General features: G+C 37.1%; 1 protein-coding gene across 1 annotated transcript in view; it reads right to left on the reverse strand.

The window, feature by feature from the left end:
* Nucleotides 1–19,101, reverse strand: part of PTPRQ (protein tyrosine phosphatase receptor type Q) — a 135,379-nt gene that overhangs the window by 105,699 nt on the left and 10,579 nt on the right. Inside the window, exons 8-13 of the mRNA XM_048501555.1 lie at nucleotides 18,715–18,844; nucleotides 5,158–5,418; nucleotides 3,852–4,012; nucleotides 2,915–3,026; nucleotides 2,261–2,487; nucleotides 97–166 (exon numbers count right to left, since the gene is read on the reverse strand). Of these exons, the coding sequence (XP_048357512.1) occupies nucleotides 97–166; nucleotides 2,261–2,487; nucleotides 2,915–3,026; nucleotides 3,852–4,012; nucleotides 5,158–5,418; nucleotides 18,715–18,844 (961 nt within the window). The remainder of the gene's footprint in view (nucleotides 1–96; nucleotides 167–2,260; nucleotides 2,488–2,914; nucleotides 3,027–3,851; nucleotides 4,013–5,157; nucleotides 5,419–18,714; nucleotides 18,845–19,101) is intronic.

Consider the following 19,101-nt stretch of genomic DNA (forward strand, 5'->3'; position numbering starts at 1 on the left):
TTTCTGTAATAAAATTCTATAGTGACTTCCATGACATCTTGTAAAGTGTTCAGTCTCTTAAAAATTATTAGTAAGCAGAACAGTACATCAACTTACCACTTTCTGCAGTTTGAAATAGAAAAGGATCACTAAATACTCCAATACCAGCACTGTTTTCAGCAGCAACCTGCAATAAACCAAAACCGTGATAGAAGGATAATGCTTTCAAGTCAGCTAGTGAGATGTATGCTATTTATAAGGACTACATATGCTTCTGAGACCTCAGGTCATTTCATAAAAAACATTGTGCATAATCCACTGGAAACTACTGCCGTACAACCTGCGAAAAAAACACCTTAATTATGTTGCAGAGTTTCTTGTTTCAGTAAAATGGATAGTGGAAGTATATGGGGAAACTCTGAAATTTAATCCTGAAGACCAAAATCCAGCCCAAATAAAAATATATGTTGTATTTCTTGCTCATACATAGGCAAATTATATGAAAAGAAGAATATAAATGCCTGGTAAAGCAATGTAAAGACTAAAAAGCTCTACAGTACACTCATTTCTTGGACTTGCACTGAGAATTATATTAATGGGGAAATAGCTATGTTAAAGCAGTAAAACTAACAATATAATACTGATTTTTTAAATATAAAATAATATCCACTCACCGTAAATTTACTTTATTTTTTCAGTTTCAGGGGGATCACTTCATTTAAAAAGAAAATAGCAAAAAATAATAATAACCAAAAGAAGTGAGAAAAGGTTAGAGGCAGGATAGCATATAAACACAACAAAATTAGTACAGCAAGAGCATTAGTTCAAGGAAAAGACTGATTAAGAAGGGAGATTATATACATACAAACACACAAAGGGACAAACAGTTGATGATCCTGCTTCTATATATTCTATCAAAGTGACTTAATTCAATTAGAACAAAGAATTAAATTGAAGTATAATGAAGGTACATTCAGTCACACAGTAGGAACATAGTGGCCAATGATAATCTTATTCCATGACAATCACATCTGAATTCACTTCTCTGAAGTGACTGACCATGCAACAAAGTTGACATTGAGTGTAAATGCAAGTTGACATTATTCATTCTATATTTCTGTGTAGTATATGAACATAGTCACTGGGCTGGATTCAGCAATTCACAGATAAAAGGACTGCAGATCTTTCCTATCTTCCTTTCTCTACAGCACCTATTTCTGACACTGGGAATGCTTATTGGTGGGATTGCAGGGCTCAGTTGGATCAACAGCTTGCGGGTCAATAGGCTCCAGGTAATGCAGATGTATGCATGGAAATCTTTTCCTCAAATTCAGCTATACAATGGGGCAGGTGCTCAATGCTACATCACCATACTATATGCACAGCACTTCTGGGCTGTGAACATATTCAGAATTCACACTACAATGCAATAGATTCTATTCTAGTGTCAGTATCTGAAACAATCCAATAACAAGAAAAATTAATATTACTGAAACAAGTGTCATAGATTTGAAAAATAAGATCAAGAGTGCTATTTGCAAAAAAGGAAGAATGATAACAGTAAGCTAACTGCAAAACTTAATCTTTGATCTTTACAGTTGCTAGAATAAAGATACAATGAAATTCTGCCATTTTAAACTTCTGTAATGTATGAATGTTTCAACAGATACAATTTGTTTCTGCCCTTTTAATGATGTGTGACATGAAGAATACATGAAACTGGCTATAAATTATAATTCTGTAGAAGGTACATCATCTATGATTTGTGGACTTTTCATTAAACTAGTTTTGCATAAAATGAAAGTATGGTACTCATGAAAGCCCTATAAAATTCACTTATTATTTTTCGTGACACTGTACGCCTGACCTGTATAAAAGAAGCAGCCAGCAAAGCATTACTATTCGATTTTCCCTCTTATTATTTCACCATTCATTGCTCATTGTCAAAAGACACTGGTATATTTCTAAAAATCAAAGCAAGTCTCTAACTTCAAAGTCTAGCAATACTGTACCTAAAGCAGAACATTAATGCTTTAGTGCAATTCAGATTGCAATACTCTGTTCAAATCTTGAAAAAAATGGAAGCAATTACTATTTTCAGACACTTTTATTACATTATATCTCAAAGTAAAGTCTTCAACAGTTTGACAATGTTCCAAAGATTTTGGAAACTTTAAATAAAGTAATTCTATGATTCAAAATTGTAATTAATTTGAGATAATTAATCATTCTTACATTTTGCTTCACAGTTTGCAAGTAATTAGCAGATTAGATAAATTACCTGAATTTCATAAGTTGTTCCAGGATTAAGATTAGTAAGAAGAACTTCCAAACTATCTGGCTTTGCTGTAACTTGAGTGTAAGTGTTTTGCAGCCAAGGGCACACCTCTTTATATTTAACAATGTAGGATATAATCCTCCCATTTGGATGTGGTGGTGTGTTCCAAGACAGAAGAATTCCTGCAGATCCAACTCGTTCTCCCGCAAGTAACACAGGAGGTCCAGGATCTGCAAAGACATCCTTTAACTAAACTGCATTTTATCACAACTGTTTCATAACAACAAAAAGATCTTCTCAGTCAGAAAAAGACTTTTTGAGTTCTTAAACATCAAAGTTCAACTTGTGAAGTTGGCTTTCTTTAGAATTCTTATAAAAGGTTAAATGGCTTTTGGAGCACCAAGTACATTCTTTCTATAAGAATTCAAAAAATGGAATGCTGAAATACTCAAAGTCAAAATAGACCTGATGCCAGTTTAGTTTTTAAAACACTATTACAGCTTTAAAACATCTGGCTTCTGAGGTTCTGATCTAAAAGATTCTGTGGAAATGGATTTCAGCAAATGTATCGAAATCAGCAAAATAGCACATTGTGTTTTTAAAAGCACAAACAGGATATTTCAAGGAAAACAGTGAAATGCAGTATCATAAACTCACTGGTTACATTGGTTGTCACAGTTCTGCTGACAGGTGAACTATACACCGAAGAGGAAACTGAAGAAACAGATAAATTATACAGTGTTCCAGGAGTAGTGTTTGAAATATCAGCCTAGAATATTAAATTAAACCAATTAGAGCTTCTTCTGTCAATTTGAATGGAAACAAAAAGCAAGTATGAAATATATTTCAGTGATTACTATAAGACATATAATACAAATCAAACTTTTGTTTGTTCATCACATTCATATTAGTTTTTTTTAAAGACAAGGCAACAACTCTCAAAAAGCAAGAGGCTATACCTATGACTGTGCTGAAATCTGCAGAATTCAAATGTTAGTATCACACCATTAAAATTAGACTTTTCTGTTCATTTCAGCTGAGAAATCCTCAAAAAACCCTTTTACTTTATCCCTTCCAACACAATCCACAACAACCAATAGCTAGCATTTATAGAAAGTACCTGTGCCTTTGCAGTTCCAATAAAAAAGAGAAGCAAAAAAACATGAAAACCCATGATGATTAACTTATTATTTTCAAACACTGGAATCAGCAGTGCTGCTACAACTCTGTAATGACTTAACAGGGAATCGTTGCCTGCATTAATGATTTAAGGCTAGATCTTCCTGGCAAGTACACAATTAATGAACCTGTATTACTCAATAGCTCTGCCCTGCCTTCGTTAAACTATTCATGAACCCTTAAATGACTGGCCAGAGGTCTACTGCAGACTTTGTAAAAGTATCATAACTGTTGTTAAGGAAACAAACCATAGATGTTGAAATTTGCTCTCACAAATTTGGCATGTATACTTCTGCATTCTCATCTATGTTTCAAAGCTTAAAACAAGAACGTCATGCTTGGCCAATTTTCCTATCTCCACAGTACATAAATAATCCCTGACTATCCAAGTACTTTTTAAAAAACCCTCACATACCTGATACTCCCCACCTCCCACATCTAGGACAGAGACAAAGCCATGAGGAGGTGTGAGATCCACATGAAACCTTTGCACACTTCCATGAGGTAATTTCCAGTGCAGAGAAAAAGAATGTGATGACACATTGAAGACTTCTAGTCCCAGGGGCTTTTCAGGCACTTAAAAAGAAAATTTTAGCATTATTCATTCCATTTAAACAGACTATGTACAAAAAAATTAAACTAGAAAACAACCAGGATCCTAACAAGCAGCTATCTACATGCATCAACAGCCTCTATATACTGTCACTGAACATTTTACTGGTGAGGACAATTCCGACAGACTATCACCTATAGAAGAAGGGACCCTGTGTTTAATTCCCCATTCCAAAAATTTGATTGGCACTGTCAAAATTGATTGTACCAAATATGCATTAGAAAAAAATTGTGCTCAGAACTGATCTAGTAAGAATCACACACATGAAAACCCAAATGCTGGGGGTAGATTTGTATCTTATGTACCGGTATGTACAAACTGCATTATGCAGAGCCCACACACAGATACCTACTCCCCCATAATCATACCTTCCAAGTACAGATCATTCTTACTAGATTGGGCTTACATAAACTAGAATAGGTTTATATAAACATTTATAAAAACCATATACCTAACTACAGTTATGCTCTTCTTCTGTGCCCCTTTCTGCACCAGTAAAGCAGGTACCAACCAGAAACTAAGCCTTTTCAGTGGTGGCATCTCACCTTTGGAATGCCTCCTCCCTTGAGGCTCGCCTGGCTCTCATTTGCCTTTAGGCACCAGGTAAAAACTGACCCATTATGCACAACATGAATAAAATACCTTTAAAAAAGAACTGTTTTAGCTTTTTTCTCCCTCACAGCAAGGAAACATAGGCCCCTTTCACACATGCAAAATAATGTACTTTCAATCCACTTTCACAATTGTTTGCAAGTGGATTTAGCTATTCCACACAGTAAAATCCACTTGCAAACAATGATGAAAGTGGATTGAAAGTGCATAATTCTGTATGTGCAGAAGGGGCTTTAGGGATTCTTTGTTTTTTTTTCAAAGCTGTTCTGAGATTTAAATGTATACAGATGCAGATCTAATTTTTGCAGAACCATCTCACACTGCAAATGCAGCATTTCCTGATAGGAACAATTGTTTCATTTTTTTAAATTAGCCAGGGCTCTTTTGCACAAACTCCTGGGCTAAAGATTCAATTTTCAATATAGACTTTAAGTGCATAATTATTTAGTTGTTCATGAATATATACGCATAGTAATAGGGGGAAAAACCCACAAACCTGTATTGAGTTCAATAAAGGCAATTTCACCTTCAATAGATCCTTTTACTCTTTGCAATGTGAAATTATAACTCTCACCAGCAGTAAGATCTGCAATTGTGTGATGTGGCTGAGTTTCTGAAATAATATACTCCTTTGTGAATGTATTGTTTGATAGAGATGCTTTATAATGAGTAAAGTGGGTTATGGTTGGTTTCCAGATTAATGTAGCAGATGAAGTATTTGCCACTTTCAGTGTTAGATCACATATCCTCATAGGTTCTGATAAAAATTGAGAAGGAAGGCAACTGATTATATGAAGAAAAACAATAGATAAAATTAAAAAAACATTTCACAGTCAGAGCACCCATAAGCTGTTTTTATAACACCTGCAAACTTGATGATATTAAATTATTTTAAGTGGTAGTCTGGTAATAGATGTGTAATAGCGCTTGATGACAGATGTAGTACTGAACTTAGATCTAAGACTCAGATCTTAGCTTAATCAAAAATTAACTACATAGCCTTGGGCAAGTCATCTTCCTTCAATATCATTAAACCATCTGATAAATGAAAACAACACATGTATCACATAGCAATGTTATAAAAGTAATATAAATAGAACAATAACTCTGTTAATAGTTGACTTTATCAGGATGTGTTTATATTATTAATGCATTTTCTGTAAATATAAATGGCATAAAAGTTACTATTCCACAAATCACTGTGGAATAGATAGTGGCTGGGATCTAAAAAGATATATATATATGAGCAGAAAGTGCTTTGTGAACAGTTGAGACGCTCGAATGTATGAAGTTGGTTCATTGAAGCAACTACTGTCTACTCATACTGGCTCTCCAGATTTTCAGAGCAGAATCTTTCACATCACTTATTACACAGTCCTTTTTATTGAACTTGGGATCATCTACAGGCAAAGCAGATACTTGAACCATAGCCTATTGATGAGAAAATGCTGCTGTTCCAGATGCATTCCCTTATGCCACACTAAGGCCCATTCTGCACATGCAGAATAATGCACTTTCAATCCACTTTCACAATTGTTTGCAAGTGGATTTTGCTATTCTGCACAGCTGCAGAGTGCATTGAAAGTGGATTGAAAGTGCATTATTCTGCATGTGCAGAAGGGGCATCAACCCTTCTTTAAATGAACCTCATTTAGAAGTGTCTTTTCAGGGAACATAAGGGGCTGTAGTGAGATGGGTAGATAGAAATGCCCTAGTGCACTTATTCCCCATGTTCCCCAGGTAAACTGTACTGAGATGGAAAACTCCAAATACTAGATTATTATATTCCAGAGCAGAACAACATCTACATAGCAGATTTCCAAATGTTTCAAATGAAGCAAAGTGAGGAAAACCCCTAAGTTATATTCTTGATTCAATTTACTTTAGTGAATATTCATTCTAATACTACCAGTAGGATTTACATGGTGGAATGTTATTCGTGGACGGTTCATATCTGAAGAACAATTTTTTTTCCTCTAGCTAAACCACTGGAAATCTATTTAAGAATAGGCAAATCAAGAATTTAAAATGCGTTGAACTGCTATTTAAAGAAAACTGGAGTATCCACACATGGCTTGCTCAGTTTAAGGCACATAAGCAGGCCTATACAAAAGTTGTGTTTGTGCCTATTGTTTCTATTTAATTTCAGTATTCCTCATAATAATGTCCACTTTTAACAAAGCTAAATGCATTCACAGAGTGCTATTTCAAAACAAAATTACACAGAACTGAACATGCAGTTACTTGTGGTAACTCTTTTCTCCACAGCCATGCTGAAGTCTTTTCCTTTAGTTGTCTTTAGCTGAAAGACATAATCTGTCCCAGGCATCAGATTTTTCACTGCAGCTATGCTGTCAAAAATTGTGGAAGTAAGAAGAGTTTCATTGCTGCTTGTGTAACTATAGGAAAGCTAAAGGGGAAAAACATATTTTGAGGTCACATTCAATTAATGCTTACTGAAGGATTCTATAATCAAGGAATAGGACGGAATTTGCAAAAGGGATAAACTGATAACATTGCAGCAAGACTCATTCAAACACTGCCAAAGTAGAACCATGCAGAATGTAAAAATATTTCCACAGTGTTAATTCTAAATACATCAACAAAAGTTCTGTGAAACAGTATTTAGGATACCAGGGCTATTCTCTTACACAAGTGCAATTATTTCCCCTTCGTTATGAGAGTATGACTCAGCAAAGTCATACAGCATTTTTTTTATTTGTACTATATTTAAAGATATTTAAAGGTAAAGGTGTAAGCACCCTATGTAAGCAACAGGTCATTAATGACCCATTGTATGACATCACATCATAATGTTTACTAGACAAACTTTGTTTATGAGGTAGTCTTCCATTGCCTTCACCAGTCATCTACACTTTTCCCCAGCAAGCTGGACACTAAGACCGTTTCCGCGCGGCCACGCTGTGGGAGTGCGTCGGCATAAATGACGCCGACGCACCCCCCCCCCCGGGACTGTTCGCATGGACGGTCCTGGTAGAGGTGGGGAAGACAGCACAGCCTGTGCAGAGGCTGTGCCGTTCCCCGAAGGCCTTACCACCTCCTCCGGCCTTTTGGCGCGTCGCACAGGCCAGGGGACACGCCCCCCCCATCCTGCGCGACAGCTCTGGAGTCACAGGGCAGGGGACACACCTGTGCGACATGCCAGAAGGCCGAAGGAGATGGTAAGGCCTTCGGGAAAGGGGGGAATGGTGCCTTCCAGCCGCTGCCGTTCACACGGCAGCGTTTGGAAGATGCTGCTTCCAAAAAACCTCGCTCAGAGAGCGAGGTTTGAAAGCAGCGTCTTTGCGCCACTGGGGGGGAGCGAGGGCAGCGCTGCTGCGATGCAGCGGCGCCTCCCATGCGAACAACTCCCTAGGGACGGTGTTTCTGCCATCCCTAGGACGCTGCTTATGGCCCAATTTTGCCAACCTCAGAAGGATGGAAGGCTGAGACAACTTTGAACTGGCTATCAGAAACTGATTGAACTCAGGTCATGAGCAGAGCTTTGACTGCAGCACTGCAGCTTACGACTCTGTTCCACTGGGCTCTTGTACTATAACTGAGGGATCTACAATCAATTTTTCTCACATAGGTTTGTTGGGATAATATTTAAGTAATCATGCCTAGAGAAAAATTGTTGCAGTACTGGACCAGAAGCTGGGAAATGTCATGGGTTGGATCCAACCAACTTATTCACTTAGTCCTGCTGAATGCACTTCAATACCACAACCTTCATCCCACGTGACCTTTGTCCATGCAGATTCCATTTCATGGTAGTCATCTTGTTCAGCAACTGAATAGCTTGCTGGATCCAGCCTCATGTCTTCAGGTTGACCACCTCAAAAAATACCAAACCAAAGTAAACTCATACTCTTACAGCTAAAACATTTCTGGTGGGAACGGTCCTAATGAATCTTTTTCTTTCTTTATCCTTTATTGGCATTTGTATAATACACATTAGATAACATTCACAATAAATTACAGTGAACTACTTTCTGACTTTAGCTATTTCTGCTAGAAACTTAGAAACCATAGCAGTAATCTCAGGAATGTGGTCATTCAACAAATACAAAGGATGTCATCCTTATTAATTAGGTCATTAGACTGAATTGAAGGAAGAATAAAGATAATATGTTGTGTTGCATGTAACTGACAGTCTAGAATGATATGATGAATTGAGTCAAGGGAACTAGAGGAGTATATACATATTCTCTCCTGCAGTGGGATTTGGCTAATTCTGCCAAGTATACTAATAGTTGTCAATAAAATACCAATTACTAATGGGGTGAAACAAGGTTGTGTCCTGGCCCCTTACCTTTTCAATCTATTCATGAATGACCTAGGTCAGTCTCTTAAAACAATAAGTGGTCATCCCCCCAAGCTAGGTTCTTGAAATACTCCTACACCCTTTACGCTGATGATGCTACCATCCTTTCATTTACAACAGTGGGCTTGTAAAATACTTGCAGGCATTGCATAATTATTGCATAGAAAACTACTTACTACTCAAAATCTAAAATACTACTGTTTTCCAAATGCTGGAAATCTCAGAAATGGACAGTGGGGAAAAAGTCATTTGCCCAATTTAAAAGTTTTAAATATTTGAACATTATCTTTCAGTATAAACTTAACTGGACCATGCACAAATCCAGAATTGTCAAATTAGCAAAATGTTTATCTGCTCCAATTAAGCATTTCTTTCATCTCAAATGAAACCAATTCGTTCTTTTGTTTGTTAGTTCGTTCATTCATTCCATTATTATCCCCCAAATCCCCCAAAGGGCTTGAGGCGGCTTACAAAATAATTAAAACATAATATAATAGTTTAAAAGCAAGACCAAAAATATAGAAATATATAAATATTAAAACCAGTTTTAACAATATGGCAAAAAAAATCAAACGCATAAAAAGCATGTGTGTCACACCCAGCCAGAGGCCACAGGATGATTTTAAGAAGAGGGATGCCCAGGTGACCCAACAGAAAAGGCCCAATGGAACAACTCCATCTTACAGGCCTTGGGGAACTGGGATAGACTCCACAGGGTCCGGATATCATTGGGGAGTGCATTCCACCAAGCCGGGGCCAAGGCTGTAAAAGCCCTGGCCCATGTCGATACCAGCCAAACATCCCTGGGGCCCAGTACCACTAGCAAATTCCCCTTCGCAGACCAGAAGGGTATTTGAGGGCAATAAGGAGAGAGGCAGTCTCACAGATATGCAGATCCAAGACTGTTGTGGCCACTTTCAAAATTTTTGAAGCCAAAATTTTGTCACAACTGTTCTATGGACATCCTGTTGGGATAAATGCTTTTGATAACATTGAGGGTGTCCAGGCAAATTATTTTCACCAACTTCCAGGAATTCCTAAAAGTGTGCTTTAGCCAATCATTTGTGCAGAGTTGGGTCAACATCTCCTAGAAACTAAAGCTTGGCTAATTTCTCTCTGGTACTGGCTTAAAATTCACTTTAGAGTGAACTGAAATTCTCTAGCATTTCACCTAATAAATCTGTCTACAGAGGCAGATGTTTGACCTTCTTTTTGGGTAGACTAACTACTCCTGCAAATGACAACAAATTGCAAAATATAAAATGAAAAAGTGGACTGAATTTTAAAAAGAGTTAGAAAAACATTTTCAAGGAATTTTATTATTGTCCTCACACAGCCAGCTTTTAAGATGTGATGGAAATTAGATGAGCTGTGATGATTAATTTTAAATGATTGGTAAAATAATCCTATTTGTACAGGTGCACTTTGCTAAGCAACCACTCTACCACAGCCTTCCTCATTAATGTTTTATGCATAATCTCATTTATTCAGAATGAACACAGCCTAGGCTGCTTGCCTGCTCTGCAATACGTCAGACAATAACATTATGTCATTAGGATTAATATTAAATTATTTTTTCCATAGCACATTTAAACATCTTCCTGACCAAATAAAAATAATTCCAAGATAATTATCTGCATACAATTCCTCTGTAAATATAAATTTAACTGAATAAAATATTCCAGGAAGTATGGCAAAAATAATTTATGACTGTTATTTTTTCTTATTCAGCAAAGAAAAACATGGTTCCTAATAAAACTACTAATCTCAGTAATTTTTTAAGGAACTACTGATATTAGTGCAGTTCAACAAACTTCTAAAATTAGCTGTTGAAAGTGCATTCCTATTTGAAAAAATAGAAATCAACACTATTCACAATTCTTGGTTACAAGTTTTGCACAACTGAGGTGTTCAGGAAAATTTTTCCTGTATGTGTTTAGATCTATGGTTTCTGAACATAGGCTTTAGGCTAGTGAACTAAGTACACAGATGGAGGTTTTATATCACATGTTATTCTTGCACTGCATTCTCTCTGATCTTGTGTTAGATGGTCATTGCTGTCAGCCAGTCATAGCAATCACTTGTTAAATTGTCATTGACAAAGTCTACTGGCACACACTTCCCACTCACCACGCCTAATTAGTTCGGAAAAGTGTCAGGTGAAAATGCTGCTGATCTGTTTCGTGACATGCTTTCCAAATATAAAAATGGTGCATGCATACTACGTGCTAGTTGATATGCCCCACCCCAACAGCATCCTTATATACCAATTGTTCAGGGGTATACAGAGCAAATGCATAAGATCAATTTCATATATCAGAGTAACTACCTTTATTGTCTGTTTCTTTTTAGCCTGATTCCCCTTTATGATTTCTAACATGTTACTGAAATCTAAAAAAAAGCAAAATCAATAACCATTACTGATGGTATATTTTCGCACCTCAAAATTATCAAAGCCTCCATTTGGCAATTTCCACCTCAAATAAACTGTGTTTTCTTCTACTCCAAATGTTTGTAAATCTGATGGTGGTTCTGGATCTGAAAGCAGATATATATATATATACACTTAAAACCATAGTAAAAAAAGTTCAAGCTGAATGAATATAAATTTGGAAAAAAATTCTAACAATTATGATTTACATGTTATATTTTAAAAGATTAATTCCAGATAGCCAAATTAATCTGTTGAAGCCAACATAACAGAGAGTCTAAACACATCTTAAAGAAAAATGAATTTATTGTAAGCCCAATCCCACATTGTCAGATATATGTCATACATGCCCTGAATCATGAAATATTTTTTTACTTTGAAAGAATATGATACAATGTATTCTTTTACATTATATTTTTATAGACAGTCAATGAGGTGCAGTGGGTACAGTGCTGGAACAGAATCTGGGAGATCCTGGTTTGAATCCCCATTTTGTCATGGTATAAATGTCATAAATAAATGTTTTTACATGACTTGTTAGCAGAAAACATTATAAAATACATTTGTTTCTATCTTTCTCCTCCTATAATTCAAAGGAAATTGATAGAATATAATAGCCTCAACCAAAGTTTTAGATCACCACAGATAAATAGCCATTTATATATAGGGCTGTGCATTCAGATACGTCAAACAAACAAAAAAGCTGAAAAAAAGTTTCAGCTTTTTTGGGTGAAAAAAGAGGCACCATTTTAATGAAGCTGAAAAGGCAAAGCCAAAAAAAAACCCCTGAATTCTTTCAGAATCTTGCATCTTTTCCAGGTCCACTATTTTTGTGCGACTGTGTAAGGGGGGGGGGGGACAGTTCTTGTAAGGAGAGGCATCAGAACCGATGCCAGTGGTGGCGAACCTATGGCATGGGTGCCAGAGGTGGCTCTCAGAGCCCTCTCTGTGTGCACGAGCAAACAGAGTCGCCCCCCCCCCCACATCTAGGCTGGCCTGGGCCGCTGGGCTCGATTATTGGCATTAAACCTAAGACCTAGTTTTATTTATTTATTTTATTTATTTTTTGGACTTTTATACCGTCCTATTCCCGAAGGGCTCTGGTTTTGGGGAAGCAGTGTAGGTAACCCTGTTAAGCGCTGTTAAACCCCACTGATTTTCATGCGAAGAACTAAAGTGCAATCCTTTATCTTAGAGTAAGCTTGGTTGCTGGCAATGGGGCTTGCTTCTGAGTAAACCCTCCTAGGGTCATGATTCACCCCTTGGAAGAGTTGCACAGTTGCTTCAAAGCAAAGCCACCGACTACCACCAAGCTTACTCCCAAGTAACACACACCTCGGACCCAGTCATTTTTTCTAAACTAAAGCCTCAGTATTCTGGTTAAATTGCTGTGTTGGCACTTTGCAATAAAAAAGTGGGTTTTGGGTTGCAATTTGGGCACTCGGTCTCGAAAAGGTTCACCATCACTGACCTATGCTGAAAATGTGGTTCGTCTACCTTAAAAATTGGTCCCCGCAGAGCCCCATGAAATGTTCCCATTAACTAACATAGGAGCCATAACTCTTAACTTTAAACATCTCCTACGGTGAATCATTCTGGAACTCAAGACACTATTTTTTCAAAGTAGAGACACCAAATGTTCAGCTGAGCTGCAGGTGCATATCCATCTGTTGCAGTAGTGCTCCTATTTTATTGTAATTTATTCTGAGTATGGTTTTATTTTGATTGGTTTTATTATATGGTATTTTTGATGATGTTATTGTTTTATTTGTTGTTCACCACCCTGAGTCCTTTGGGAGAGGGCAGTTTTATAAGTCTAGTAAGTAAGTAAGCAAGCAAGCAAGCAAGTAAGTAAATAAATAAATAAATAAATAAAATGAGAACCCCCATGTTTAGTGAAGATTGGGTTAAAGAGTCCAATTTTGGGGGGCCCAATTGGAGGAAAACTGGGTGCTTATAAAATTGGACCCCTTGACCTAAACGTAACCACATTCAGGGGGGCTCGTAAGGAGAGGCACCTGCAGCTACGTTGAAAATGTGGTGCCTCTACTTCAAAAAAGGTGAACATTTTTCCTGCTATTGAAATAATTTTTCTCAGTACAATCCTCCAGTCTAAAATTGTTTGATTTGACTCAGAGGGTCCAATTTTCCTCCATTGTTTCCAGTGGAGGACAGATGGGGACACCTTTGGGGGCCACTAAAATTGGACACCCTAACCCAATTTTCACCAGACTTGGCAGTTCTTGTAATGAGAGTCATCTTCATCTCTGTTGCAAAAAGCAGTGACTGCCTCAAAAACCACTTCTGAAATCTCTGTAAAGTTTTTTGCTAGGGTTTAATGGACACAAAAATGTTCAGATATTTGAAAAAAAGCTGGGAAAACCATATGGGTTCAGGGACTTCATTTTTTTTTGATTTTCCAACATTTTTTAGTCTACTAAACCTGAATTTAAAAAATACTGAAAAAGTTCATGCACAAGTCCATTTATACATCTAATAGGGAAGTCTAGCCCCTATCTTAGGATATCTAAATGAAAATGGAGAGGGTAGTTGACAGTGAAGGGGTAGATTGATGAAGGAGGAACGGGAACAAACAAGAGAGGGGCTGACAGACAATGGGAGAAAGAAGGGGGAAGAAATAGAAAGTGGAAGGGAGAAATAGAATAGAAACAGAGAAAGGAGGAGTAGATTGATGGAGGAGGGTTGGGGCAAAGGAGAGAGGTGAGGGCAAAGGAAGATTGTCAGAGAAAGCTGGAGAAATAGAGAGGGGATAGGTTTGTAGAGAAGGTGAGGGGAGAAAAAGGGGGATGTTGGTTGGACAAAGGGGGGAGAAAAGGGGGAGGAAGAAATGCACCCTTCCTGCAAGTTTCTTGCAGGTCCCCACTTAGAATTCTATGAGACAGTTCTTTGTAGGAAGGTACAGACATCCACTAGGGTACATGTTGATACTTGTGTCATGACTTTGCTAAGAAATACAAGCTCCATTGGTGCTTTTCCTCTTGCCTGCATGCTGAGTGATGATTTCTAAATTCAATCATTTAATCTCATTCTTCATGGACCTTTTGTTTCTTTAGGTTCCTCCCTCATGTGTCTTACAAATGTATTTGTTCACACATATTGGATAAAATTGTGTAAACTGGTATATCTTAATTGACATGAATCTTGGGAAGACTCAGAGCATGATTCAGTCCATTGTGAGACAGACTCAGAAAATAAAGGATTCTCAATTAACAGAATCCTAAAGCATCCTTCCAAAACCAATTTGAACAGGTAGAACAAGGAGACAAATACATTTGTAAGCCTCTGTTGGTGCAGTGCTTACATGCTTACACTACATTAGATTACTGTGTCGGTCATGCCCCCAGAGATACCCTCACTATTTTCTTTACTTAAGTCTAGTTGTCCCTCTAGTTAGAATGGGCTTAGTTCCTTTTGTATAGTTTTCTATGGGAGAGAACCTTAATTAGACCCTGTCCATTTAAGAAGCCCTTTAGAGGAAAGAGCCTTACAGTCTCCTTTTATTACCCAGTAGTCCTCCTGTTCAGTTAGTTATAGTCGAAGGTGCCAGTAGAACTGGAAGGCTGTAATATTTCTGTTAAGGTGTTAAGTTCAAGGTGTTACAGACTCACGTTTAAGGTGTTACAGAAAGTGGGGTCCAGATAGAGGACACAGAAGGAACTACCGTAAGAGGAAATGTAGACAAAGTGGACTTTCTTGGAAGCAGTCAAGGAAGAATCAAGGTCTCAAGCTTCAAGCTGTTCAAATCAAGAAAGTACTTCATTTAAGTCAGACTCTGGGAGGAGACAGGGTCTTAATTCTTCTATGGCATGCAATTAAATCTTTTTTTTTTTAGCTGTTACACCCTTGTCTGTGAAACTCATACTCTGTTCTGGCCGAGTACAGGACACCTACGATAGTTTTACTTGGGGAACAAAACAGTGTTAATCCTTCCCCTTTTCCCATAAATGTTTGCAAAAACCTTGAACATAACATAAACTTACACGTGTTTATTCTCAGAAAAACAGGGGAGCTTCTTTTTAATCTATTGGTAGCAACCATTTGAATAAAGTAGTCTGATCCAGGTGAGAGACCACCAAATCTGAACATTCTGTATAAGCAGGAAAAAAAAACCCTTTAACTCCTTAAAGTTGTACGCAGAATATACTACAGATAGACTGAGCATCAAAACCAACAAAGACAGAAATAAAACATAATCATAAAATTATCATCAGAACCCATGCCTGATTAGTCATTAATGTACAGGTGAGCTTTATTGTAGGAGGTAGATCAATTTTGCTACTGAAGGAGTACCCACAGTTAGACTATTACCTTAGAAAATGTCCTTCTTCACTGACCACCTGCCAATTCTGAAGGTTGGGGCATATTAAGAAGGTTTTTAGGAAAAGATCTTAATCACATAGGGGTAACTAGCCCTTCAGATATCGTGGTCCCTTAAAAGGAACACTTTCAGATGAAAACCGTGGTCCATTCACAATGCAATTCAAACCATAGTCACACCCTTCTAAATCCATTGAAGTCACTAGTGGCCAATCAGATACCTTCAGAATGTGACAGCAGGAACTCAGAGGCCAAAACTTTTCCCTATTTCTGATGTCCTATCAACTCACATTCAGATTCCCAGGCTCTCTAGGTCTTTATCACCTTGATAATTGAAGAAAATCACCCGTCAACAGTTACTTCCAACTGGCAATTGGACTGCTATGTCCTAGACAAACTGAAGTTTCCATATAGTCTTTAATGAGAGCCCCACATAGAGTGAATTACAGTAATCAAGACTGAATGTAATTAACAGTGCCATACATCAAGGGGACTGTGTGATGAGAAAGAATTGAACACAATTGACCTCTCTTGTTCTAATATAAATGAAACTGTATTCAAACAAGAGTAGGCCATTTTACCCAATCTCCTCTCAATGCAATCAATGATGCATGGCACTTATCCATGCAAGTCTTCCAACCTCCATGAGAGCATTGTCAGGATATGCAGAGGGAAGAGCAGAAATGTAGCTCCAAGTGGGTGGGGGGGGATGCACATGTGCTTTACCGGCTAGCGATGCCCTATGGGGTGGTCTGTGGCGAGGGGGGCATTCCAGAGTGATGAAGCCGAGGGCATTCCAGAGGCGAGGTGGAAATGGGAGGGCCTTAACCGGTACACTGGGTGCTTTTCCCCTTGCTACGCCTCTGGGGAAGATATGGAAAATTATATTTTGTGAGCAGCTTTCAATTGCAAAATGGCAGGATCCAAAATATGCATTCTCTCTTCCTCAGTGAATTTCTGAATCTTTAGCATGACACAAACATTTCTAAGTAAATAACTGACTAGCAAAACAGAGAATATAGGTACTTGTCAAAATGAAGTACAAAATATGTTCTGTGAGGAAAATGTACACAGTTCCTTACAACAATGAAGTATGGGAATAATATTACATGGAGAATTTGTTACAACTGCATTCACTGAAATGGCAGATAAAGTCCTCCAAAAGAAAAGCTGACATAAAGATTTTTAATTAGGGTCTACTTCTATATCTGTTTAGCTTTCAATCGCAATTCTTAAGCAACATTCTTAATAGAATAAGCTAAGTTTTTTTCAAATACGCAACATTACAGAACAGTATCTCTGAATTTGTAATATATTCAAAATGTATATATCTTTCCCGCAAAAACGCTCAAGGCAACTATCTGATATACAGTTATGCTTTGGGAGTAATGCAGAATCTTCATACAATACCTTACATCTGAAGATACTCTTCCTTTTTTGCTGAGGTTTTTGCTAAACAGTGAAATGATGTACCCATCAGAAATACCTAATGCTGGTGGCCAGGTGACAGTTATTGACTCAGAATCTTTACTGCAATTCATATATTTAACTGAGCTTGGCACTGCCAACAAAGAATACAGTACTTAGATTAATAATTAATAATTAATAATTAATAATTAATAATTAATAATTAATAATTAACTGAACACTAGCAAAAAAATTGTCAGAATTTAACAACTACAGAAATACACAAGTGAAAATAGTTTTAAGTTGCACGACAGGCAGATATCAATAGCTAAAATTTTACTACTGCATTTTACCACACAGCATTTTCTTTAATTATTATATATCACAGTGAGCATTATGATATACAAGTGCATATGCATGCTCTTTGGGAACCTTTTCATGTCGCATGGAAATAATTCATGGAAATTATCTTCACATCAACATAGCCCATATATAATTAATGTGTTGTTAATGTAGCATGTTGTAAGCATCTTTTCCATTGTATGTGGAATTAGCAGCCATTGTTGTATCAGTTGTTCGGTCCAAATCTAGCATTTGGATACCTACCCACAACATAATATACATATTTTTTCTTCATACAGATTAGCTCATTACAACAATAAATGAGGCAGGCCCTGTATTTATTTAAGCTTCTCCACAATGTCTATAAGATTTCAAACAGTAGCAGAACTCCTCCAATTAATTGAGAAAAGGGTAATTGCTCCAAGTGTTTAATACTGATATACACAAAAAAAAATGTAAAATGAGTCTGCTTGATTAGAACAGTAGTCAGTCTAGTCCAGCATACTTTTTCACACACTGGCTAACCAGTTGTCCTAAAGGGTTGAATGAACAGGGCATAGAACTCCTCTTAGAGCAAATGAAGGTGACAGAAAGAGGTGAAGGGATGTAAACATCATTGCATGAAAACTAAGTGTAATCACAAGTATAATGATAGAGAAGAAAAATGATACATCATGAATAAAATAGACTGTAGAGTAACATCAATACACCCTATTAAATCAAACCAAAAAAGAAATCAAAAGCCTTCTGCCAGATATCCCTCACACAATACCCAAGGAAAACTTATGTATCATGAAATATAATCAAACTAGTTCTAGATCAAAGATTTTCTAGTCAGTCAAAAAATTGTCCAGTTTCCTGTAAGAACAGTTTAAGGCTAGTGATGTCTAGAAACTTTGCTTTATGATTCTTATAACACTAGTTTTCATAGACTGAAAGCAAATTTATTAGTTGCATAATGTACAATAACAGAAAAGCACTTGGAAGGAAATTATTGTTACAATCAGAATCCTTAGGCTGTTTTACTTTGCCTCTATTCCATTTAGCCTATTACAAAAAAGTCATTTTTAAAAGAATCAATAGGGTATAAAGGTAATGAAAACTGTGACACAGGAATAAATCCAATATGCAGTTCTATTGTTAGAAACAAATGTAGGTGTTCCAGGGAAAATTCTGTCACATAATAATGTAAAAAATCAATTTCTTACCAGTCTCTATTTGTATCCTTACAGGAAAGCTGTCTTTGTAGCCTTCTTTTTCAGTTTTAACTGTACAGTTATATAGCATGCCAGGAATTAGATTAGAAAATTCTGCTATTTCTTTTGAGACTTTTTGAACCTACAAATTGAATAGTGATTGTGCCTGTTATGTCAGTTTTGGAGATATTATTCCTGCAACCAACAAATGCTGTATATGTGTCACCTGGTAGTTTCAAAAAATGATGTGCATCCAATCAGATGCAGTAACTGTTATGAACATACCTATGACTTCATTCTTCAGAGGTTCCTAACCAGTGGTGGGATCGAAAAATTTTAATAACAGGTTCCGATGGTGGTGGGATTCAAACAGTGGCGCCACTGCACACACACACCTCC

The sequence above is a fragment of the Sphaerodactylus townsendi genome, linkage group LG06, assembly GCF_021028975.2.
Source record: "Sphaerodactylus townsendi isolate TG3544 linkage group LG06, MPM_Stown_v2.3, whole genome shotgun sequence".
NCBI classification, from domain to species: domain Eukaryota; kingdom Metazoa; phylum Chordata; class Lepidosauria; order Squamata; family Sphaerodactylidae; genus Sphaerodactylus; species Sphaerodactylus townsendi.